We start from the raw sequence: 21,440 nt of genomic DNA on the forward strand, positions 1-21,440 counted from the left end.
TGTTGTAAGTTATTGGAAGCAGCTCTGAAAAGTAACACAGAATACATCTTTAACTGACTGTGTACCGAACCCACAAACTGCAGGGTAAGTAACGTTCATCACAATGTACATTCACACCGTTGGGCCTAGTGATACTTTTTCACACAAGTATTGGAGGGAATGACTGTTCAAGAGAAAAGTGTCATCTTATTGAGAAATATTGGTAAATTGCCAAACAGAAACGTTACAAAAGGAGAGACCAAATTCCAAATCTACAACGGTGATGGAATATCATATAAGGAAGATAAATGATATATTAATTGCATGTTAGACTGTTAATACAATGAAACATATCTAGTGGAGAATATACAGTAGTTTTCTGCATAACAAATGAATATAGTACTTTTTGTACACTGCTGCAAGTTTCCCCCTCCACCCAGTGATAAACTTGTGATGTATTTAAACATTTACAGGGGGTAAAGTCGTCAGGAACTGACACTGAACATGACATTAAATGAATACGAATACATTTTCCCTGAAATATTACAACACATATATATCCCTAGCTTATTTGAAATCAGTGGCAGGGGAGGGGGAAGTGAGCTGTGGTCGATCCAATCGCCCCAAATCCTCACCTTGCTCTAAAGTGACAAGTAGTGAATCCCCCTGTCTAAACACCAGCTCTGGTGGACTCGTTCTCGCTAGCAGATCATAGTGTCTAGTCCATCCTCTCTCCTACTGCCTTTTACTTCATTCCTTCCACAATTGTTGCTGGGAAACATTAAATAAGTGGAAATTGTAATGGTAAAATACAGGTTTTGAAAGGATAGACATGCCACTCCTTACAGGACTAATATTTTACGTTCTCTTGAATAGAGATCAAGCGATGTGGGATTTGGGACGGGAATCATTCTATCCATCTCATTATCCCCCCGGGCATTTGAAGTTGTTAAATGATTGTACAAACATCAGATATCAGACCATTTTGGTTACAAGTGAACTTGAATGTAAGTAATAATACAATGGCAAATATTTTCAAACATAAATCTAACTGAGTGGCATCTTGATATTTTTGTGATGTATCTTACTCCTTCATATCCTATGGTGCGGCAGTGGCTCAGGAGGTAGAGCTGGCGTCTAATGATCGCAAGGTCGGCAGTTCGAACCCTGGCTGGCCACGTGTCGAGGTGTCCTCGAGCAATCCACTGAGCCCCTAATTTCTCCAGGGTTAGGGCCCCTTGCCTAGAGCATAACATACCAAATTCCAACAATTGACAAGTTGATTGCATGGCAATAAAACAATTATTATTATTATTACTATTATATCTAACTTTTTCTATTTCATGAATACAACCAAATAGTATTTATTTTGTAAATCTTTGTTTTTAATTTTAAAATGACGCACTGCAGTCCAGGTATGTCAGGCTATCAATAGTCATTATGTGTGCCCTGCCAATGCTTGTCTTGTGAACTCAGGGCAGCAAGGACTTGCCCTAAAAAGACAAATAAGTGATTTCCATGAACCAGAAAGCTGACTTGTGCAGTAGGTTCCTCAATGCCAGAGGCATGTGTTGGGTTGGTGGGGGACCATTTCTGCTTGGAACATTGTGACTCTAGTGTGACTTTAGTAAGTGTTGACATTTTTCGAACTCATCCCTTCACAGTCCATCTGTACTTTGCACAATATGCTATGGGGGATTTCTGCCAACTCCACATAGAACAGGCTGTATGTCTTCATTCAAGTACGGCAAAAGGTTTTTGCTCAAAGTAACAGAAAACATTCTCCAGACCATCTCCATAAAAAGATGGCCTTGCAACATGCATCTTTGTTAAACATTCCTTCTGTCTCCGTAAAAACCCCTCCCAAGTAGTTTTGCGTGCGATAAGTCTACCACAGCAGGCAACAGTACCATTTCAGAATGTCTGAACAGACAACAGTCAAGATTTCACATATCCTGGCCTGTAAAATGTTCCGAATGTAAGGCCTCTACAAATACAAGACCGTAAAATAAAAATAAAAACATGGTATAAAAAAAAAAGAAGAAAGAACAAAATAAACAAACATACAAACTGCAGAACAACCGCAGACAAAGACTAATCCATTCTTTCCGAATGGGTTCCCAAGCAGAGCGGACACGGGGCGATCAGGTCCTATCCCCTGTGCTGTCCGTCAGTCCCTGGGACCGGTGGAACCGTCAGTGTTGACACCTCCGTCACCCAATGAGGTAACCGTGTGTTTTTAAGATCCCCTTGAAAGTCAACTTCCCTGCCTCTCTGAACCCTTCCCGTCGCCACAGGAAGTGGGATGTTGACATGGGAAGTTCAGAGTCCCTGGCAGGGTTTAAAGCATGTTCTGCTGCAGGTGCGCAGCCCCCCTTCTGCCAGTCAGTTGTCTACCTTGACAGGGCCTGAGTCAGCTGGGTCGCTGGTTTCCACAGGGTCTGAAGGAGCCAACACTAAGTCCTCCTGATCTCCACTCACTATCTTCTCCCACTGGCCAAGGTTATTCCTGCAAACACAATTCGGATTAAAACAGGCAACAAAAACAGGCAATTGTTCTGTATGTGTGTCTGTGGGTGTGTGTGGGTGTGTGGGTGTGTGGGTGGGTGTGTGTGTACGCGTGGCTCTATTGGTATTAAGACCGTTACATTTGTGAACATTAATAGAAGCCTCAAAGATAATAAAATGAGGATACCGCAAGGTCATGATGACCCTCCACAATATCAAGGAAGCGGGGCGGTTATCATTGTTCGTTCATTCTTTGAGGTTGTTTTTGTTTGTATCTTTTTTCTACTGTACCATATCAATGCCTGATGCGAGAATGCAAAACCCATGGCCTTTCCGTTCCATTCAACTAGTTGGGTTGATGTAGTTTACAGGTCTGTTGCAGATCCCACAACAAGCAGGGCTCTGTGGCTTCTGGGCCAGCTGCCCGCCCATCCTAGCCTGGGACCTTGGTGCTGACGTACGGGCCAGCCTTTCATATTGCACCTCTTAGTTTGTTTGCATTCCCAGCGGATCAAGGTCACAAAGGCTTTAAAGCGCGGGGTTATACAGGAGGAGCAGTGGATATGTGTGCAATTTGAGCCTGATAATCATATCCATATGCACATGCACACACGCACACACGCAGACACGCACACACGCACACACGCACACACACGCACACACACACACACGCGCACACACACACACACACACGCACACACACACACACACACACACACACACACATACACATATACACATATATACACACACACACACACACACACACACAGAATAGCATTACTGAGGTGGTGTGTATAGCAAGTAACTCACTTGCAGGCTCCTAAAAGAGGGCTAGAGGGCGGAAAAAGCTCAGACAGTGTTGTATAGCATGGGATTGCAACAGCGTTGTAGAATCCAACCTACAGAGACAGAAAAAGAGAATCTCTTTGTCACATGGATTATGAAAATGTATTCTGATTCAATAAACATCTTGATATGGCGATGCTGATGCACTGTGAAGATGATGTTTACATTTTTACATGTACAGTTTTGGGACTTAGCAGACGCCTTATTCCAAAGCGACTTACAATCAATACATTTGACTAAGTAAGTGAATCATCAATCCACCAGTCGTAGCAGGAAAAGTAATCTAGCTCAAGCCAGCGGCCATTGGCAGTCGTCGTGCTGGAAGAAGAAAGATTCTTTTTCTTTTTTGTTTCTCTTTAGTAGACACTGGAGAAACAGTAGAAGGGGGTAGTAGAAATCTGATGTATTGCTGACAGTGGGAGTAACAGTGGGTAGTGTGTGCTGTTGTTACCTGCCCCTGGGGAACTTCATCTTTCTTATCCCTGTCCATCATGGGGATGGGCGTCAAGCCAATCTTCTTCATCTCATCCCCCTGTGGAAGACCAGAGGAAAAAGGTTGAGCGAAAGAAAATCTTTGATATTGTCATTAACGGTCATAAACATTTGACATTTGATGAGCAGCATCATAAACTATCAACGTATGTGTGTATGATGAACAAGCTCTTTAAAAAGCAGAGCTGTAGTGTCATTTGTCTCCTACTTTACCTCAGCCCAGAACTCAGCATAGATGTCGTTGGCTGTGAGTCGTGTGCTTGGCCACAGCTTGGTAACCGAGCACAAGTCACATGCTGTCATCATCAGACCAATCACCCGGTCCCTGAGGGGAGCAAAGTCTTGTTACAGCTTGAACTAAAAATCATTGTACTAGGCTACATATCCATGTCTCTGAGCACTGGCGGACTCAGGGAGGGGGCAGGGGGGGCGACCGCCCCTCCTGGTGCCCCCACGGTTGAAAAACGTCTCTCTTAAGTGCCCTTTAGAGTGGGGAAAATGCCCTTTTGAGTGCCGAAAATGAGAGGATGTGCCCTATTGGCTGCCCTTCCAATGATCTAAACTTGACCATGTGCACTGATGTTGTGCAGTAGGTGCCCTTTTTTCTTTTCGCCATTGCCCTTCAAACAGCCTGAGTCCGCCACTGTCTCTGAGTACTGTATGCTAATGTCTCTGAGTTTGACCGAGCTCTGTTAGCTATGCCTGTGTGCGTGTGTTCCTTCTCTGTCCTCTGACCTGTGTGCGTGGTTGTCGAGGTCCAGCGCCTCCGTGGTCAGCAGTTCTGCCAGCTGCTTGCGGTTGCCGAAGTAGAGGGCCAGGTCAGTGGCGATGATGGCCTTGCGGATGATCTCCAGCACCTGCTCATACTCGCTGGAAGTCAGGTTGGAGAAAATATTGTGCCCTTCCAGCTATGGGAAACAAAGAGATCAATAAAAAAGCAAAAGCTCCACTTATGAGGCGTTCGGCTCAGCTAGACTACGGCAGAAAAAGCCAGTGGGCGTCTTTAGTCCAGCCCTGCTAGGACATCCTGCACCTTGGGCTGTTTTTTTTTCTTCCTTACAGTGTACAAGGGATTCCAGGAGGTACAGCAACAACATCCACTAAGACTGAATTCAGACACCAGTAATTAATAATTTTATAATAATTTTGCCATTTAGCAGACGCTTTTATCCAAAGCGACTTACAATTACGAATTACAGGGACATTCCCCCTGGAGTAACTGAGGGCTAAGTGCCTTACCCAAGGGCACACTAGTACTGGTGTGGCTTCAGGCGGGATTTGAACTCACAACCTTCGGATCACAAGACCAACTCACTATCTATTAGACCACCACTACCCCAGTAAGAGCAGGACCGTAGCATTGAGGATCATGGGGGGGGGGGGGGTTGCAGGGTGAGGGGGCTCTACCTGTAGGATGGACACGGTCTGGGAGAAGTGGTGCTGCTCCATGGTGGAGGTGGAGTACAGGGCAGCCAGAGGATGGTCAAACTTCTGCAGGTATGTGTTACTGTACCCTCGATGGTCCAGGTCATGACACAGGCAGGCAATCAACAGACCCTTCTTCTATATATGGGAGTGTAAAAGAAAGACAGTACGGGAAAGAGGGGAGAAAGAGGACAATGACACTTGCAAATCAGCTACGGATGTTTTTATTGGAGATATTTTTCTTGCCCTTTGATTGACTGTGATGAACTGACAGACATATTGACAGGTTGTCAGACAGACGGACCTCTATGTCTGTGAAGATCCCAGTGGATTTCTGCAGGATGGCGTACATGCAGTGTGCCACCGTCAACGCGTGTTTCCAGTTGTGGTACGGAACTCGCCGGTAGTTCTTCCGTACTGACATGGTGAACCGGCACAGATTCTCCAACTCAAAGCTACAGAAGATAGAACAGGAGAAGGATCTGGATTCATCATTCATCCGACGAGACATCAATCTCTCTGTTACATATACCTAACTGACACCTTAACTAAAGGAGTGTTATGGGACCCGGTTAAATAAAAAGGAATAAAATGATGGTACTGTGAGGCAAAACATCGCAGTTATATCTGGCAGCCCTCAGATTGAGATCAAAGTAGTCATGGGAATCCAAGTCTTATTAAGTGCCATACCTGCTTTTCCCACAAGAGCTGTGAACCATATAGACAAAGACAGCAGGCCAGAGCTCCTCAAAGGGAGTGATGTCAAAGTGGAACCTGGGGGGGAGGGAAGAAAAGGAGGGAGCGTCTCAGATTAGCACGGCCTGCACGACTGGGAAGAGAGGAGAAGAGAGAGAAGAGAGAGAGAAGAGAGAGAGGAGAAGAGAGAGTAATGAGGAGTCATGCGAGGTCTGGAGTTGACGATCTAGCAGGCTGTCACATAGATAGATAGATATATCTTTATTCTTAGGCTGTCACACGGTGGCTCCGTCTCTTCCTGTTCTGTGGAGTCTCTCCTCCGTCCTCCAGAGCGGAGCTTCACTCAGGCCTGGACTGTGTCAGCGTCAGTGTCAAGGCAGTGACATGGCTGGGAACCAGACTTATGTCAGGGCCACGGCCAGGAGGCTAGGCAGACAGGGACACTGAGCAACATTGTGCTGCACATCTAGCAATGCTGGCACCAAACACCCCCCAGCTATACATACTTTGTTTATCAGCACAGACACGTGTTACATGATATTGTACACACTGTAAGCAAGCAAATGACCTTCTGTGGGAGAGATCTCCCAAAACATCTGGAGAAAAGACACTCACAACTCGATCTCTTTGTAAATGCGTGTGGGTAGGTTGAGCTGTGTGAGGGTCTTCCACTCCTCCGACGTGCAGATGCTGTGGTACGACAGCTTCTCCATAGTCACTCTGTAGATGCACTCTGAATGCCTGATCCGGTGGTACATCTGCAGTCACACACAGACACACGGAGTCACAACCGAATAGGGGATCATTCTCCATCAGTGACAGTCATTGCCATGGTGTTAGGTGTAATACGTCTTACTAGTAATGGTATCAATAATTCAATAAACCTATGTATATCGGTCTCATGTAAATGTACATAGTAATCTAGGTCGCAACGATCAATTAATACGTTTTAAATCAGGAAAAACAAGGCAGCAGGTCTCCATCTCTTGGCGTTACAAGTGGAACAGGGGGACTTTGGCAGCCAGCACAGGCCTCTGGGAACCAACCCCCCCGCCACGTCTTTGAGCTATGTGTCCCTAAACAGCCGTCCAGCATCCCTGCCGCCTCCGTCCCCCCCTCCCAGACAAGCAGGGACTGTACAGTCAGGCACACAGCCGCAGGCGCCAAACCCAACACCTTCCACCAAAACAAATAAATCACACAAGCCAGCCGAGGTGACTTACCTTAAAGGCACATGGTGTGAATTACGGCTCAACCATAAATCTCGTCGCAGGATGGCGGCAGAGTGCTTGTGGTCTTAAAATATTAACGCGCCTCATCAATTTTAAAAGGCAACATTGTGATGCTGCTCCTGCGCAAGTTTGTCACACAAAGAGGGTGACTCAGGGCCCGGTGGGAGGAGAGAGTCTGGACCAGGGGAGGCTGGTGGAGGCAGGGATCTTAGGACAGGAGCAATGTAACGCAATAAAATGAGTCCGTCTTCTGATTTGTACCTCCACCAGCCTCCACTGCTCTGGACCTCACTACTCACTACTCAAACACCAAGAGATTGGAGGACTGTTGTCATGACGCCTTGCTTTTTATAACTGTCACATAATACTGAACATTCACAATAAGAGAAAATCCAGTCCGGAGAAAGGAGGGGAGACTCTAGATTAGGGGTGTCAAAGACGTGGGGTGGTTTGCGCAAAAAGGATAGATCAGCTTTTAAATGGGAAGACCGCAATTAAGTTCTATCAGAAAGCATTGCTTGCACGATGTCCTTTTTTATTTAAGATTTTAATCCCTACTATACTTTGCCCTGATTAGAGGACATATTTATTGTGCTTGGTAAGGTACACAATTATACAAAATTGCTTGTAATGGACTTAAATATATTGGTGTTTTATTTATTTTCTGTTTTTAATTCCAATCTTCAGATGCCCATCGATGAACCCCTCCTGACAAAAAGGCATTGGTCTGTCTCTGTGTAGGCTACAGTAACACTGTAATATTGAGCTCTGCGGAAATTAGTATTGAGTGTAGGAGTACAAGCTACTGTAATATCAAGTACTGTAATAATATGTGGTGCCAGTGTGCACAGCACTGGACTAGTACTATCTGTTTAGTTTTAGTCCGCGGTTGGCCGTATCTTTGACACCCCTGTTCTATAACAACTATAACCAAGATATTATAATTTCATATACATTTAATGGAATACAGAAGAGCTAGCTATTATTTGTTCCTGTAGACTTGCATGAACTTCCATTAATTAAGGAATTTAGCAATGCATCACATTGTATGCAGATACAAATAGGCCTTATATATAGGCTTGTTACAGTATGGTATAGAAATGTACCATAAAATATGTTCAACCTAGTATGTACGTAATAGTATATTTGTGTGATGGGTGTATTCAGTTTCAGCCTGCTGCTACAATGAGAATGTGTAATATAGTGGTCCTAACTGATCCATATAGTAGCTGTAGTCATTCAAATTCATGATTTCCCCACATCCCTCCATGTGTGTCTTCTACTGTGTTGCTGTGTTGCCGGTCGTGTCCCGCGTTTCATGCATACGGTGCAGTCACTGAAACACCAGACACTCACATTTGCACAGTGTAAGGCCAGAGCACAGAAGACAGCAAACATCTTAAAGTTGTTCTCGTCTGTTTTAGTGAAGGCACTTCCGCTCAACTTGTTCACCATCTGTACGACACCTATCACGGTCCCCCTGCTCACAATGGGCATGCACAGGATGTTCCGGGTAGTGTAGCCAGTATAGAGGTCCACGTCCCTGTGAGGGGTGATGGGTAAACTTAGTAAGTACAGTGCTCATTAAGACTGACATTCTGATTTACAGCTACGAATGAACCCGAGTACTCTGAGGAGTAAACACATAGATGTCTGACGTGTGTTCGCCGACTTATCTGGGCTCTGGGTAGGCAAATAATATTACTTCAGATGACACTGAAAACCTAGATTGCCTGTCTAATAATTAAGAGCATCAGGGTATTGTCTACTCTCTGATATCATGATGAAATAAAACAGGTCCATTGAGGTCTTTCCACAAAACAGTTAAAATCTGTCATGTAAACAAATGCCTGACTACATAGCTGTTTAAGGATGCTGCTGTTGTACCTGTTGAAGCGTGGATCTGCGTAAGCATCTGGGATGTTTAGGACCTCCCCCGTCCGAGCCACCTGGCCTGCGATTCCTTTCTCTATAGAAAACCTGGGAAGGACAGATGAGCAAAGTGCAATGGACCGATCGCTAAGCCACGCCCCAAAATAGAAATTGTACATACACAGCAAAAGTCACTACAGGCAGAAAACTTGCTAATATCTGATGGTGAAAAGCTTCTAGACTAAATATTATTGTCATCTTTAAAAAAAAAAAACATGTCTAATACTTGCTGTGGTAAATCAGAAATGTTGAATTCCCGCCACTGTAAGTCATTGAATGTCATTCAGTCACGGTCGGTCAGTCAGTCACTGTCAGTGAAGAGTTTTCAAACTTAGCGATAGGTCCATTATGCAGGCAGGAGTGCAGACACATGATCACAACATATAACAATGATCACAACAATAACACACTGGACCACTCTGGACAACTCTCACGGGATCATCGGTCAATTCACTGAAACACATACAAATACAGGAGAAATGAAACATCACACTAAACAACACTTACCTAATCTCTTTGGTTTTCCTGAAAACAGGTTTGCCCTCGTTCTCCTCCCCGATATCAAACAGGTCTGAGTACAGTTCTTTGTTATTGTGATCTACCTGAAAGAGAGCACATCTATCCGCATTCACCAGGTCTTTTGCATATATCTGAAACACAAGACAACGACACATGACTTACTGTAGCAACATCAATAGTGTAGACAGGAAAGACAAGAATATATACTTCTACTCATAGAGAAGGGTGAATCTCCTGAATGACGAGGGAGTGGATATTTAAAAGAATTGGCCCAAATATCCACTAATATCCAATAAGGAAAACAGAGGTGTGTGTGTACGGGTCAGTAGGCCTGGAGCAACATGAACTGAATGGCCTGACGTGACACCAGTGTCACAAGACAACAAAGGATATACAGCTCATTGCCACGTCACCAAAACACTTACCGCTCACATACATTTCCAAGTCGGTACATTGGATAAGTGGCTACAACCACTGGATAGCAATTTTGATTACATTTACACACAGCTGGCCGATGGAGATGTAATGGATTATTGATGAGGTACACATTCCTGGTGGAAATCCTTGTTTGGTTTCTGCCAAGGAGATTAGTTCCTCTCTAGAAGGTGACTACAAACCTACCTAAAACAAACTTACCATGATATGTTCAAGTAGAGAATCTATTGCCACGATGTTGTCAAAGTATGTTCTGTTGGAAAAAGGGAGAGAGAGAGAGAGAGAGAGAGACAGAGAGAGAGAGAGAGAGACAGAGAGAGAGAGAGAGATACAGAGATAGAGAGAGAGACAGACAGAGAGAGAGAGAGACAGAGAGACAGAGAGAGAGAGAGAGAGAGAGACAGAGAGACAGAGAGACAGAGAGAGAGAGAGAGAGAGAGAGAGAGAGAGAGAGAGAGAGAGAGAGAGAGAGAGAGAGAGAGAGAGAGAGAGAGAGAGAAAGCACACTGTCATCATGTCTGACAAAAATGCTGGCCAGACGTCTGCTGACCTCTGTTCAAGTCATGTGACCCCATGTTTACGGCAACCTGTCACAACTGATAAGGGATGCCATCTCACAGCGTGAGAGAGGAAACACTGCCACATAAAAACCTTCAATTAAGACATCCATTAAATTATGAAGTCATTAGTTCACAGCTCAAATCTCTGCATTGTATTGACATTGGATATATAGCTGAGCCTTTTTTCACAATAGGCTTTCATCGCCTCTTTAATCAGGTATGCTGCCCTGGCACCTGGAAACAGGCCGGTATTGTGGTGTAGAAGAGGACGAGAGACTCGGTGGTTGTTGCAAGGTCGGAGAGATTGGACATAAGATGTATTTTCTTCTACAGTATACTGTCCATTCTATCGAGCCCTATGTTTAATTTTGTTTCAGGAAACCCAATCAAATATCATATGGTTAAACAAAGAGGATAATATCAAAAAGGTTTTTCAATAATAATATTTTCACAATCTGATATTATCTTCATTAAGCCTGGAATAGGAGGGAAAGAGCAACATACAAATAATAGCCAGGGCTTTGTTGATGTATTGTCTGTCTGCCTTCTTGTTTGTTTTCTTTTGTCCATTTCACTATTCCAGTCTACGCTCTGGGTTCAACTGACTACAGTACACATAAGCTGTATACTAGCCCAAACTGTGCATGTCCTGAAAATGTGTTTGAAAGGCAAAACTGTATTTATTCTGAATGTAATCCTTGTCCTCAGTGGTCTTCAGTGTTTTCAAGTAAAAACAAGCACTGCAACATGGTTAGCTCTATCATTTTGATCTCATGGATGGTCAGTCATAGCTCAATCTCAATCTATGAATTTGAGCGTGGGTACGTTTGTCCAGCCCCATCCCTCAGCTGTTGTGGCAGGGAGACCGTTTAGGTGTTGTTTGAATCCCAGATTGGCCCAATAATGTGTCTAATGATCCATAAGGAATGAGCATTTATGACTGGAAAATGTAGTTTGTTCATTCATTTATACAATAGCTTATGTCTGCCTGTTTAACTCCATTGAACTCCATATAATGAGCGTCACTACAGCCTGTTCTCTGTCCCGAGGCTGTCCCATGCCAGCTAAACCATAACAGGAGGTGAGCCTTACTTTGACACATCGAGTAAGAAGTCATTGAGCTCAGTCTGTTTGGCGAGGCCTCTGCACACCTGAGGATACAGAAACAGGTCATGATTTCACACAAAAGTACCACGTGGTGGTGTTTCAAAGTCTTAGACAGAATATTCCCAGCAACTCAATGCGTTGAACCAACTATCAGTCGAGTATGTGTTGCCTAATTACAGGCCCAGTGAGAGAAGAGCCTCTTGTTTTGAACCCAGGTAACCGTGGGTAACCATGGGTATGACATGCTGTGGTTCGGAGGTTCTCCCTCACTGTGGCAGACGACAGGCCCATTGTGACCCAGGCATCAGTGGGACTACTCCTTCTGCATACTGTTGTGCTATTTACCAGTAGCAACTGTTCAAATACAAACAAGGCTGCCAGGTTATAATGACGCCCCCTGAGAGGACAGAGAGTTAAACGTACGGCTGGGTTGATTAGACGATTAGGCTAGTGGCAGCCCAGTTCATTTACACTGTGGACTTAATGTACACTGAGTGTCAAAACAACACACTCTCATGCAACTGCATGTAAGTAAGTGTCCCAGCCAACTCGAACCAAAGGACTAGAGTGTATTGCCTAACATTTGTATTAAACAGAAACCCAGGTATTATATATCTGAAAGGTTTCCAACTTATTTGTCTACTTATTAACTGGCATTTTTTGCAATAGCCTACTCACCTGCACTTGGTGAATGGCTACTGATGCCCAGGCTAAATTTGCTGTTGCAACCTTAAAAAAGATCATTACATCATTACTTGGGAGGGCAATAATGAGTGGAGCATATATCAATAGATATGATCTACTATAGAATTGAAATGAGGGTATAATCTTGATATGATATACAGTATACTATGTGACATCCCTATGTAGCCTATACAGTCAGGGTTGAATTGAGTACATTTTCTATTCTACCTCCCTTTTCTTTCCAGTACTGGCTGGCACTCGGCACCGGTCTAATAGTTTCCTCTCAGTGCCCAGCCCACATACCGGGCCACTCATGACTACATCTCATAATAGCAGTGCTACATCCCTCTGGTCCTCCAAGGCCACACTGTGTGTTCTTCCTACCACCTATGTACTGTGACTGTGCTATAAGAGTAGACATTGTGGCCAGGTATTGAATAGACCCAGACTAAGGAGCTAGGATGGAGGACTCGTTGTGGTTCCCCAGAGCCTCTCCCCACCAGCCCTGTTGGGGGGGGGGGGGGGGGGGGGGGGGTCTGACTGTTGGGGGGGGGGGTGTCTGACTGACCTCCTGCTGGCTCAGGGTGAAGGGCTCCTTGCCCCAGTGGCGGTGCAGCTCTAGGATGGCGATGAGGTCCCCGATGGCAGTGAGGATGGGAAGGCACAGGACAGAGTGAACACGGATCCCTGAGTCCTGCCCTGTGCCGTTGGGGAAGCGCTCGTCCTGCACACAGAGGTCAGGGGTCATGGTGGGATGGCAATGGGACCACCTAATCAGTCGAGACCTAAGTAGCTCTAAAGGCCAATGCACACGGCATGCGATTTTGTCGCACGACAACATTCGATTCTCAAGTCACACCACCGAAGTGTGTGGGTGTGAATGGAGAATCGAATGTTTTCGTGCGACAAAATCGCATCGCACGCCGTGTGCATTGTCTCATTCAAAACAATGGAATCGAATTCGGCGGTGCGACAAAATCGCTGCCGTGTGCATTGGCCTTAACAGTTTAAGTGAGGTCAATGGGTAGATCATAGGCAAGTGTATTCAGAGTGACATTATAGGCTAAGCTACGGGTCCAAATGCTGTCCTTTTCTCCAGAAAAAAATTCTAATACTAAACCTAACTGTGTAACCACGTCTGTTTCTTGGCCCCTTTTTAAAACTCAGATTTTAGCCCAAGATTTTTCACTCATCTTTTAACCTCAAAGCCAAATGAAGCCCAGCATCAGCCTGATATCCATCTTTTCTAAACATCCTATGATCTGATATGAACAACATCCTGATCATGACCAGAACTGTATCTTGATGTGTTTGTAGACATGTGTAGTATGTGTAGTATGTCAGTGGCGGCTGGCCAATAGAGGGCGCTGGGGCGCCGCCCCCACCTTCACTTCCTAGTTGCGATTTGTAAAAGTATTTTTTTTAAAATAAACATTGTTTATTCACAAAATGCGGCTGATATTCTGTCGGCGCTTATCAGCATTCATTAAAAATCCTCCAATACAATAAACATTTTTATCTGTGTGTGTGTAAAATTCACTGTTAAAATACATAGGGGGAGGAGTCGCGGGGCGCCGGTCAATGCAAGTCTATGCCAGGCTGAATACTTTTCGCTTACACGTGAGCTGTAGCAGCGCTCCAATTGGCTGTCTCTATTTCTTGGCCAGGGCGCAAAAATGTGCGTCCTGAATATCCAGTTGTATTGCAGACAATGCATTATGCTGAGGACTTCCGACTTCCGGTTTTCCGGACATCCGGGCTTCCGGAGTATTTTAAATGAACATTCGTAATGTCTGTCTCTGATGTTCATGGTCAATTAAATCAGCCTATTTTGTGCAACTAATAATGTTCCCGCTAATGGGTTAACCGAGCAGTCTCGCACCTAACGTGGGGCAAAAATAATCTATTGCCTCTAAAATCACCACGACAGAACGGCGGAGGTACGGGTAAACACGGCTCATGTTCTGTCATCAAAGGTAAGAGTTTGTTTTCTTTAACTCAACTGATGCATTACCTTGCTGTTGTTGTTTACTGAATGCTCCATCTGACTGTCACACTGTGATTGTACTTGTGTAAACAGTAACACAGACGGGGTGAATTTCATGAATGAAAGTGAAAGTTCTGTCACAAAACGCCGTTACGTATCCTCACACATGTTTAAGTGGGTATTGCGTGGGTAAAGTGAAATTACGTCTTTGTTTTGAGGGCGCGTGCACGCGAGAAAAAAAAAGTCGTGCACGCGAGAAAAAAAAATCGAAAGAGGACCCCCCTGCCACTAATGTGAAAAATCCTGGAGGAAACACTGCTGTGCCCCACCCAAAATTTTTACCACCAGCCGCCACTGGTATGTGTAGTATGTGAGGGGGGGGGGGGTAGCAGTGTAAGAGGGAAGGGTGTAATGACTCACCCCCATGATGTCCTCTACCAGCAGTGTTTTGTGTGTTTTGGCGACGTGAGCGGCGATGGTGGTCCCAAATGCAATGGGACCGGAAGGGATGAGTCCTGGAGGGCCGTCCTTTGCCCCCGTTGGAACGAACAAACATAAACTCTGAGAAGGGCACAGACAGAGGAGAAACATGAGACACACTCTCATTTGTTTACTACACACTAGACACTACAGACTAGTCACCTTCTAAACCAGATCTGTGAGCTCAAAGTCAGCTTGTGCTGACGATCAGAAGATGTGTGTGGGGCACTTACATTGTTGCATTCACCCAGGAAGTAAAGTGAAAATCCATCTGCTTTTGTGGCTGTTGAAAGAAAAGAGATGTGTGACTCATTTGTAGTGGACAAGTGGATCATCTATAAATATCAGCCTTAAATGTCTGATGTTGGCAAAGACAAACTTCTGTTATATCAATCACAACCGATTTTGAAAAGGGTTCTTCTACCTTTATTAACTGTCATTCAGGGTCTTGCCTCGCCAGCAGATGTCAATGTTGTGCGAATTAGGTATCACCCATGTCATATAATAATCTTCATATCCTACCCTTTAACAATACCCATGAGATCCTCCAATCGGGTTTTAGGAGAATCGATAACCTCGGATCGGATGTTATTGATACCGATGCATCGGAAACATTTGTTACCGGTTCTCAACTGGGACTGGTTCTCGATTCCCATCCCTGCACATGATCACAGTTTACCAGGAGAGGAGACACTCGTTTTTTTATTTTTATTTGGATCAAATCATGTATCTAAGCGTATCCTTAGCTATCAGACCTCTTCGCTGACCTGTCATGATTTGAACTCCTTTTGTCGACGGCGGGTGCGCGATTGTTTAGCGGTTGTTGTTTTTCCCAGACACACACCCCCACTATGCATGCAGAGCGCACATAGACAAATTACACTTAGAAGATAATATTATACACAGCTCAAAGTAAATACTGCGTCAGGCATTTATGGTAAAACTCTAGAACCGTTTTCAAAGCAGGGTACCATGATACTTTTGTAGAACCGGTATATCGTGCGACATTAACAGAGACCGCATTAATCAAAGGATTTAGTGACCTACTACTACCTGACCTCTGACCTCTGACACCAACTCTGTCTCTATCGTTGTGCTCCTTGACTCGACTGCTGCGTTTGGACACCAAATTCTTATACAGAGACTGGAGGAACTTTTGGGAATCTGTGAGTCTTGTTCTGTCTTGGGTTAAATCATACCTCACCAACAGACACCAATGTGTACACATTGACGGTGATTTATCTGAACATTGCACTGTCCATGATGGTGTTCCACATGGTTTTGGGACCACTATTATTTTCATGCTGCCCCGACTTTAAGTTGCCATGACACCTGGCATGCCATTGTCTTGACTGACTGCGGTTCCATTGGCATGTATCCAAGCATTTTTGAATGGCCCCAGTTTTTGAGTGGCCCCAACCACATTTAGGAGACATGACCATATGTCATGACATGATATACTGTATACAATCTGTGTCCATGTGTGTCTATATACAGTATGTGTGCTTTAGGTGCATGCTCTGCTACTCATGTACAGTATGTCTGTGTGTATCATTTATACTATACGTGTGTAGGCTTATGTCAGTGGTGTGTGTCTACACCCATATGTGATACTGTACGTGATGTGTGCGAGTGTATGTGTGTGTGTGTGTGTGTGTGTGTGTGTGTGTGTGTGTGTGTGTGTGCGTGGGAGGGGGGGGCAGCATCAAGGGCTGGGATATATCCCAGGGCTCCCCGGTACCACAGTCCCTGATGAGGCGTGGGAGGATGGGATGTGACAGGCTGTGCACTATTCACCCTCCACCAACCCAGCCACAGCTACGCCACAGTACTACCACACTACTACCACATTACTACCAGAGAACTACCAGAGAACTGCCACAGCCAGAGACAGAGGAGCTAGCTACACGAGCAGGGACACAGACAGGACAAATACAACAGGGGTTTAGGGGAGGGAGCTTCTACAGAAAGAGTCCCATCAACAAAAAATAAAAATAAAAATAATAATAATAATAATAATAATAATAATAATAATAATACATTAGACTTATATAGAGCTTTTCTAGACACTCAAAGACGTTTTACAAACTGAAAAGACCGAGTAGTAATAATAAAAAGAAACAAAAAAGAAATAAAAGAAAGTATAGGGGCCTAATTAAGGTAGTGCTGGGTGGGGACACATGGGAAGGGGGGTGTTTGGGTGTTTCCAGTACACTTACAATCTCAAATATCAACCTGAAATATGGGGCATATGGTATGAAGACTGCAGACAGAGACAAAAGGTGTGCTTTCCTTGAACGAATGAGAAATGAATTCGCAGATCTCTGCTGCTACAGTGTTGACATTGCTGAACAAGCATTGATCCATCGACCAGAAACAGGAGGGGAACAACGGGGTTGATGATTTTATGGGTGAGGGTTCTTCACTGGAGGTGTAGTGAAGCAGCTAGTAGGCAGACGCCGGGCACCTGTTGGCTGTGGGCCATCTGTTGCCTACCTGCTTTGATGATGTTGCACAACTCATAGAGCAGCAGCTTGTTGTCACCCCCAGTGTCCAGTCGCTGCTCCATATAGCTGTTGAGTTCGTACACCACACCCTGCATGTTCGTGTCCTGGTACTGCTGGACACAAGAGACATAATACTATTGACACTTGACTAATGACATCTTGCACATAATGTATGTATGCATACGTGTGGACACACACCTACACGCACACTGATCCGATTCTGAAAAGAGGTGGGACATTTTAAAAATCTAATTAATTCGAGGCTTTGTAATTAATTAATCGAAATTAATCGCATTTTAATCGCATATCAATATTTGACACAAGAAGCAACAGTTTTCAATTCAAATGGATTTGGTATACGAGTGAATCAATTAATAGACATATACTGTACATAGGTTTAAAGCAGCAAAATCCTGTTTATTTTAGCTACACAGACCAACAGATCACACAATGTACCTAACCTAATGTTAAATTGCCTCCGCTAAACCTACACAAGGAACATTTCTTTTTCACATCCCTAATATATGAATACAAGCAGGTGACAATAACACACCACCCATCCAAGTGACATTACATCACAGAAAATCATCGACTCACACACAAACTATGCGATCACATACAAACACAAACACACCTTGCCTTCATGTCGGCTGTGATTTAAAAAAAAAAGGATCCAATGTCATGAATTGGGCTTGCTTACAGCCATTCAAAAATATGGAGATCCATTCATGTCCCCCACCCAGTCAAGCAGCCACAATGGGAGGCCACCAGAGCCCCTAAGTCATGAATGCCCTCCCCCCCTCCCTCCCTCCTTCACTCCCTCCTTCCCTCCCTCCCTCCCTCCCTCCCTCCCTCCCTCCCTCCATCGCCTGGCTGCTCCGCTGAGCTAGAGAAGCAGTGTTATATAAGAGCAGCGTAGTGTGCAGAGGCCAGGCCAGAGACAAGTCTATTTCTGGGACTGCAGAGAGGGTCAGGACAAGACGATGGGGAGAGTGGCGTACTAGAAACCCAGCCCCATGGGGACACGAACCCCCCCCCCCCCCCCCCCCACACACACACACGCATCCTGTTTGTACAGACATATGGATGACGCAGGGGGAGGATGGCGGATGGGAGGGAGGATGACGAGGGAGAACACTGACCCCTGACTCTGTCTCTCTGCCCTCTCCACAGCTCCAGCGCCCTCCCACAACCCCCTCTCCTTCTTCAGCGCCTCCACCCTGAGAAAGGTAGCCAGGACTACACAGGTGTGAACACGTGGACCTCCTCCCCTGTGCCTCATCCACAGTGTCCATCCACATTGTCTTAAGGTGTTACTGCTTGTTCACATCACTCATACAGGCACCATCTCTACCATGGGCTCGGCTGTACACAGCCTCATCCACATGCAGGCTTGTTATACTGACAGTGTTCTTTATTCATAATATTAAGTATTTCAGAATTATTTTACCTACTAAGAAAGGTGAATTTATCAAGGCATTTGCTTCATTATTATATTGGTATTTGGTATTGGGCAGTTCTGTGTAAAAGGACCCATAAGGAACAAAATGTGAACTTCATCAGATTGGGAGTCAAATGAAAGCAAAATCTATATTTTGGGGGCATTAAGTCAGAAATACATGAAGAAAAGCAAATGACCAGAAAACGTCTATAAAGGTGTGAAAATAATGCCAAGTACTTGTGGTGTTTTTACTGATATTGGTTTAGTTGAATTAAGAAGTGATTAAAACTGGTCATTGGGTAACAGAATTGCTACAATTTAATTAGCTACAACGTATACTTATTGTACAGATTGTACAGAACGTAAACCGGTTTGTCCCTGTGGGAGGAAGTCGTTGGTTCTACATGGAAGTGTAAAAACAAAAACAGGCTAAAATTAAAGAACTTGTACTAATATGGGAAAATGCAATAGAGTTCCCAACCAAAGGCAATATACTTGGCAATAAAAATAATTCTGATTCTGAGAAAAGGGTTCTAAATGAAACTTCCAATGGTTCCAAAACAGTTCTTCCACAGGGACAGCCGAAAAACAGTGGGAAATCATTACAGTCATTACAACATTACAAACCACTGTATCAACATCCTCACCAAGCACTGCATCAACATCCTCATCTCATGCTCCAATAAATGGATACTTCATTGTTGTCGAGTACAGTCGGGAAAGCAAAGCCAGCAAATCACACAAATATATAGCACAAGTGACTTCCATTGACAATGATAACATGTTGCACACTTCTACAAAAAGGACAAGTGGCGAGTTACACAGGGTGACGTGTGGCGTTCCTCTCCCCTACAGCTGAGTGCACGCCAAGTGCCGAGCTGCGGTCCAGACCCGAGTGACGACCGACTGCCAACGGAGCTGTCCGGACCAGAGCACCGTTGGCTGAGATTTCTGAGGCCTTTTGGGAACTTGGGAGGGTGCCGATGGCGCACTTCCCAAAGTTAAGTCATCTTACTACAATTAACTGTCCCCTGTCGTGGCCCCCTGCGGCCCACTGTACCTCCACTGCTGCCCGAGGAGCATTCAGAATATTAGCTTGCCTCGTTTCGACGTTAACACAGACGTAGCCTTTTAGGGTTAGCCTCTCCATGGTTTCTTTGCTAATTGTTATTTAGCTTTTGCTTAGATTGTTTTCATTGGTTTTGTCCTTGAGTGTAATGGTTTATTTTAAGAGCTAAAGTGGCAAGCTCCTTATATATATTGGTTATATTACTTTTCCTTTCGTCGTAGTGACGGAAGTATTTTGGAGGTTTGGATTATGTTTCTTTATTTGGAGATGGAAGGCTAACCCTACTTGTCTAGCCTAGCTGTGTGTTGGTTGATCAACTGTGGGATTGTCTATCATCCCGTGTTACCACCTGCTGGGGTTCCCTCTCCTGTCCTCCCCAGTGGAACTATCGGAGCTACACTGGGCCGTGGGGCGTGTCGGGCCTCCCCAAGGACGTCAGGGTGCAGCCAGGATTTTAATCCTGGGTGGCGCCCCGGTCAACATTTTATTGGACTATTCTAACCATCGGACTCTGTTGTTTTTAAAGACTCTTTTACTAGCTTTTACTATTTGTTCTAATAAAGTTTTCTTTTGTCCTGTTCCTGGCCCCGGGGGTATTGTCTGGGTGACTTTGGTTTGCTCCTCAACATCCTCTTAGAAGGTGGGGGTTGTTGTCAGAGCCTAGGTCTGCCCTTGCCCCTGACCCGTTACACATAGCTTAACAACCCCAAACTATTTATAGTTCTTAGGGAGATGGTTATTTTTGTTCAAAGTTCACTCATAGTTTCCATTACAAGAGTATGCATTTAGTAACAGGCATCAGCACTATAATGAATGAATGTAACGGGCTTGAAACAAGAATGCAGCGACTTACCCTACTGACGTCTTTAGCCGGTGTGTCATCTGAAAGGAGACAAAGTCATCTATTACTCTCTGATAGAGATGCGGACAAGGACATATGGCCACAGTTCACGTTCATATCCATGTTCATGTGGGACAGGGTCTAGTTATATAACGTGAACGCAATCACAAGGTACAGAACCACAAACAGCAAGTCAAATGTTCTCTGCTTGTAACAACTCATTTATGGGAATGAAAAAAATGTCAAACATGCAAATGGACAGTAACAGATAACAACCATCTCAAACAATACATCTCCTTCGGTGTTCATTTCATATGAAGGTGTCATGTGTCAGTGGTGAACATTTCGCAGATTCATGGTTTTGATGTCAGGCTGTTGGACAGAAAGTAGACATAAATATTGTCTTTGACGACTGAGGTGTTGAGGTATGCTTACAGAACAATGATGGTAGCGCCAGCCAAAAATAGCAAATATAGAGCTTGATAGTGTGGGAGTATTCAAATGAAAGATCACTCATGAAAGGTTTTAAGGAGTCATTATTATGTGTGTAGTTTGATATTTTTATGAGCATGATAAGGTAGCAATTTGTTATTTGTGAATACTTCTAGGAGATGAATAAGACAATAACTTAGGCTAATTGGATAACTTGAAATATATCAAAACAATATAAGCTTTAGGCTACAAAGAGCTGGCTGCT

General features: G+C 44.4%; 1 protein-coding gene across 1 annotated transcript in view; it reads right to left on the minus strand.

Annotated features, from left to right (window-relative positions):
- Positions 1 to 2,364: 2,364 nt before the first annotated feature.
- pde10a (phosphodiesterase 10A) overlaps positions 2,365 to 21,440 on the minus strand; it is a gene marked incomplete at both ends in the record, with an annotated part of 60,239 nt that continues 41,163 nt past the window's right edge. The window contains 20 exons of the mRNA XM_080550385.1: positions 2,365 to 2,488; positions 3,301 to 3,389; positions 3,788 to 3,868; positions 4,042 to 4,153; positions 4,564 to 4,736; positions 5,236 to 5,391; positions 5,558 to 5,708; positions 5,944 to 6,027; positions 6,565 to 6,707; positions 8,538 to 8,724; positions 9,069 to 9,161; positions 9,621 to 9,763; positions 10,269 to 10,320; positions 11,720 to 11,778; positions 12,413 to 12,463; positions 12,987 to 13,142; positions 14,826 to 14,966; positions 15,119 to 15,168; positions 17,382 to 17,505; positions 20,756 to 20,784. Coding sequence (XP_080406511.1) covers positions 2,365 to 2,488; positions 3,301 to 3,389; positions 3,788 to 3,868; positions 4,042 to 4,153; positions 4,564 to 4,736; positions 5,236 to 5,391; positions 5,558 to 5,708; positions 5,944 to 6,027; positions 6,565 to 6,707; positions 8,538 to 8,724; positions 9,069 to 9,161; positions 9,621 to 9,763; positions 10,269 to 10,320; positions 11,720 to 11,778; positions 12,413 to 12,463; positions 12,987 to 13,142; positions 14,826 to 14,966; positions 15,119 to 15,168; positions 17,382 to 17,505; positions 20,756 to 20,784 — 2,198 coding nt within the window. The remainder of the gene's footprint in view (positions 2,489 to 3,300; positions 3,390 to 3,787; positions 3,869 to 4,041; positions 4,154 to 4,563; positions 4,737 to 5,235; positions 5,392 to 5,557; positions 5,709 to 5,943; positions 6,028 to 6,564; positions 6,708 to 8,537; positions 8,725 to 9,068; positions 9,162 to 9,620; positions 9,764 to 10,268; positions 10,321 to 11,719; positions 11,779 to 12,412; positions 12,464 to 12,986; positions 13,143 to 14,825; positions 14,967 to 15,118; positions 15,169 to 17,381; positions 17,506 to 20,755; positions 20,785 to 21,440) is intronic.

This window comes from Nansenia antarctica (genome assembly GCF_963989245.1).
Source record: "Nansenia antarctica genome assembly, chromosome: 1".
Lineage (NCBI taxonomy): Eukaryota > Metazoa > Chordata > Actinopteri > Argentiniformes > Microstomatidae > Nansenia > Nansenia antarctica.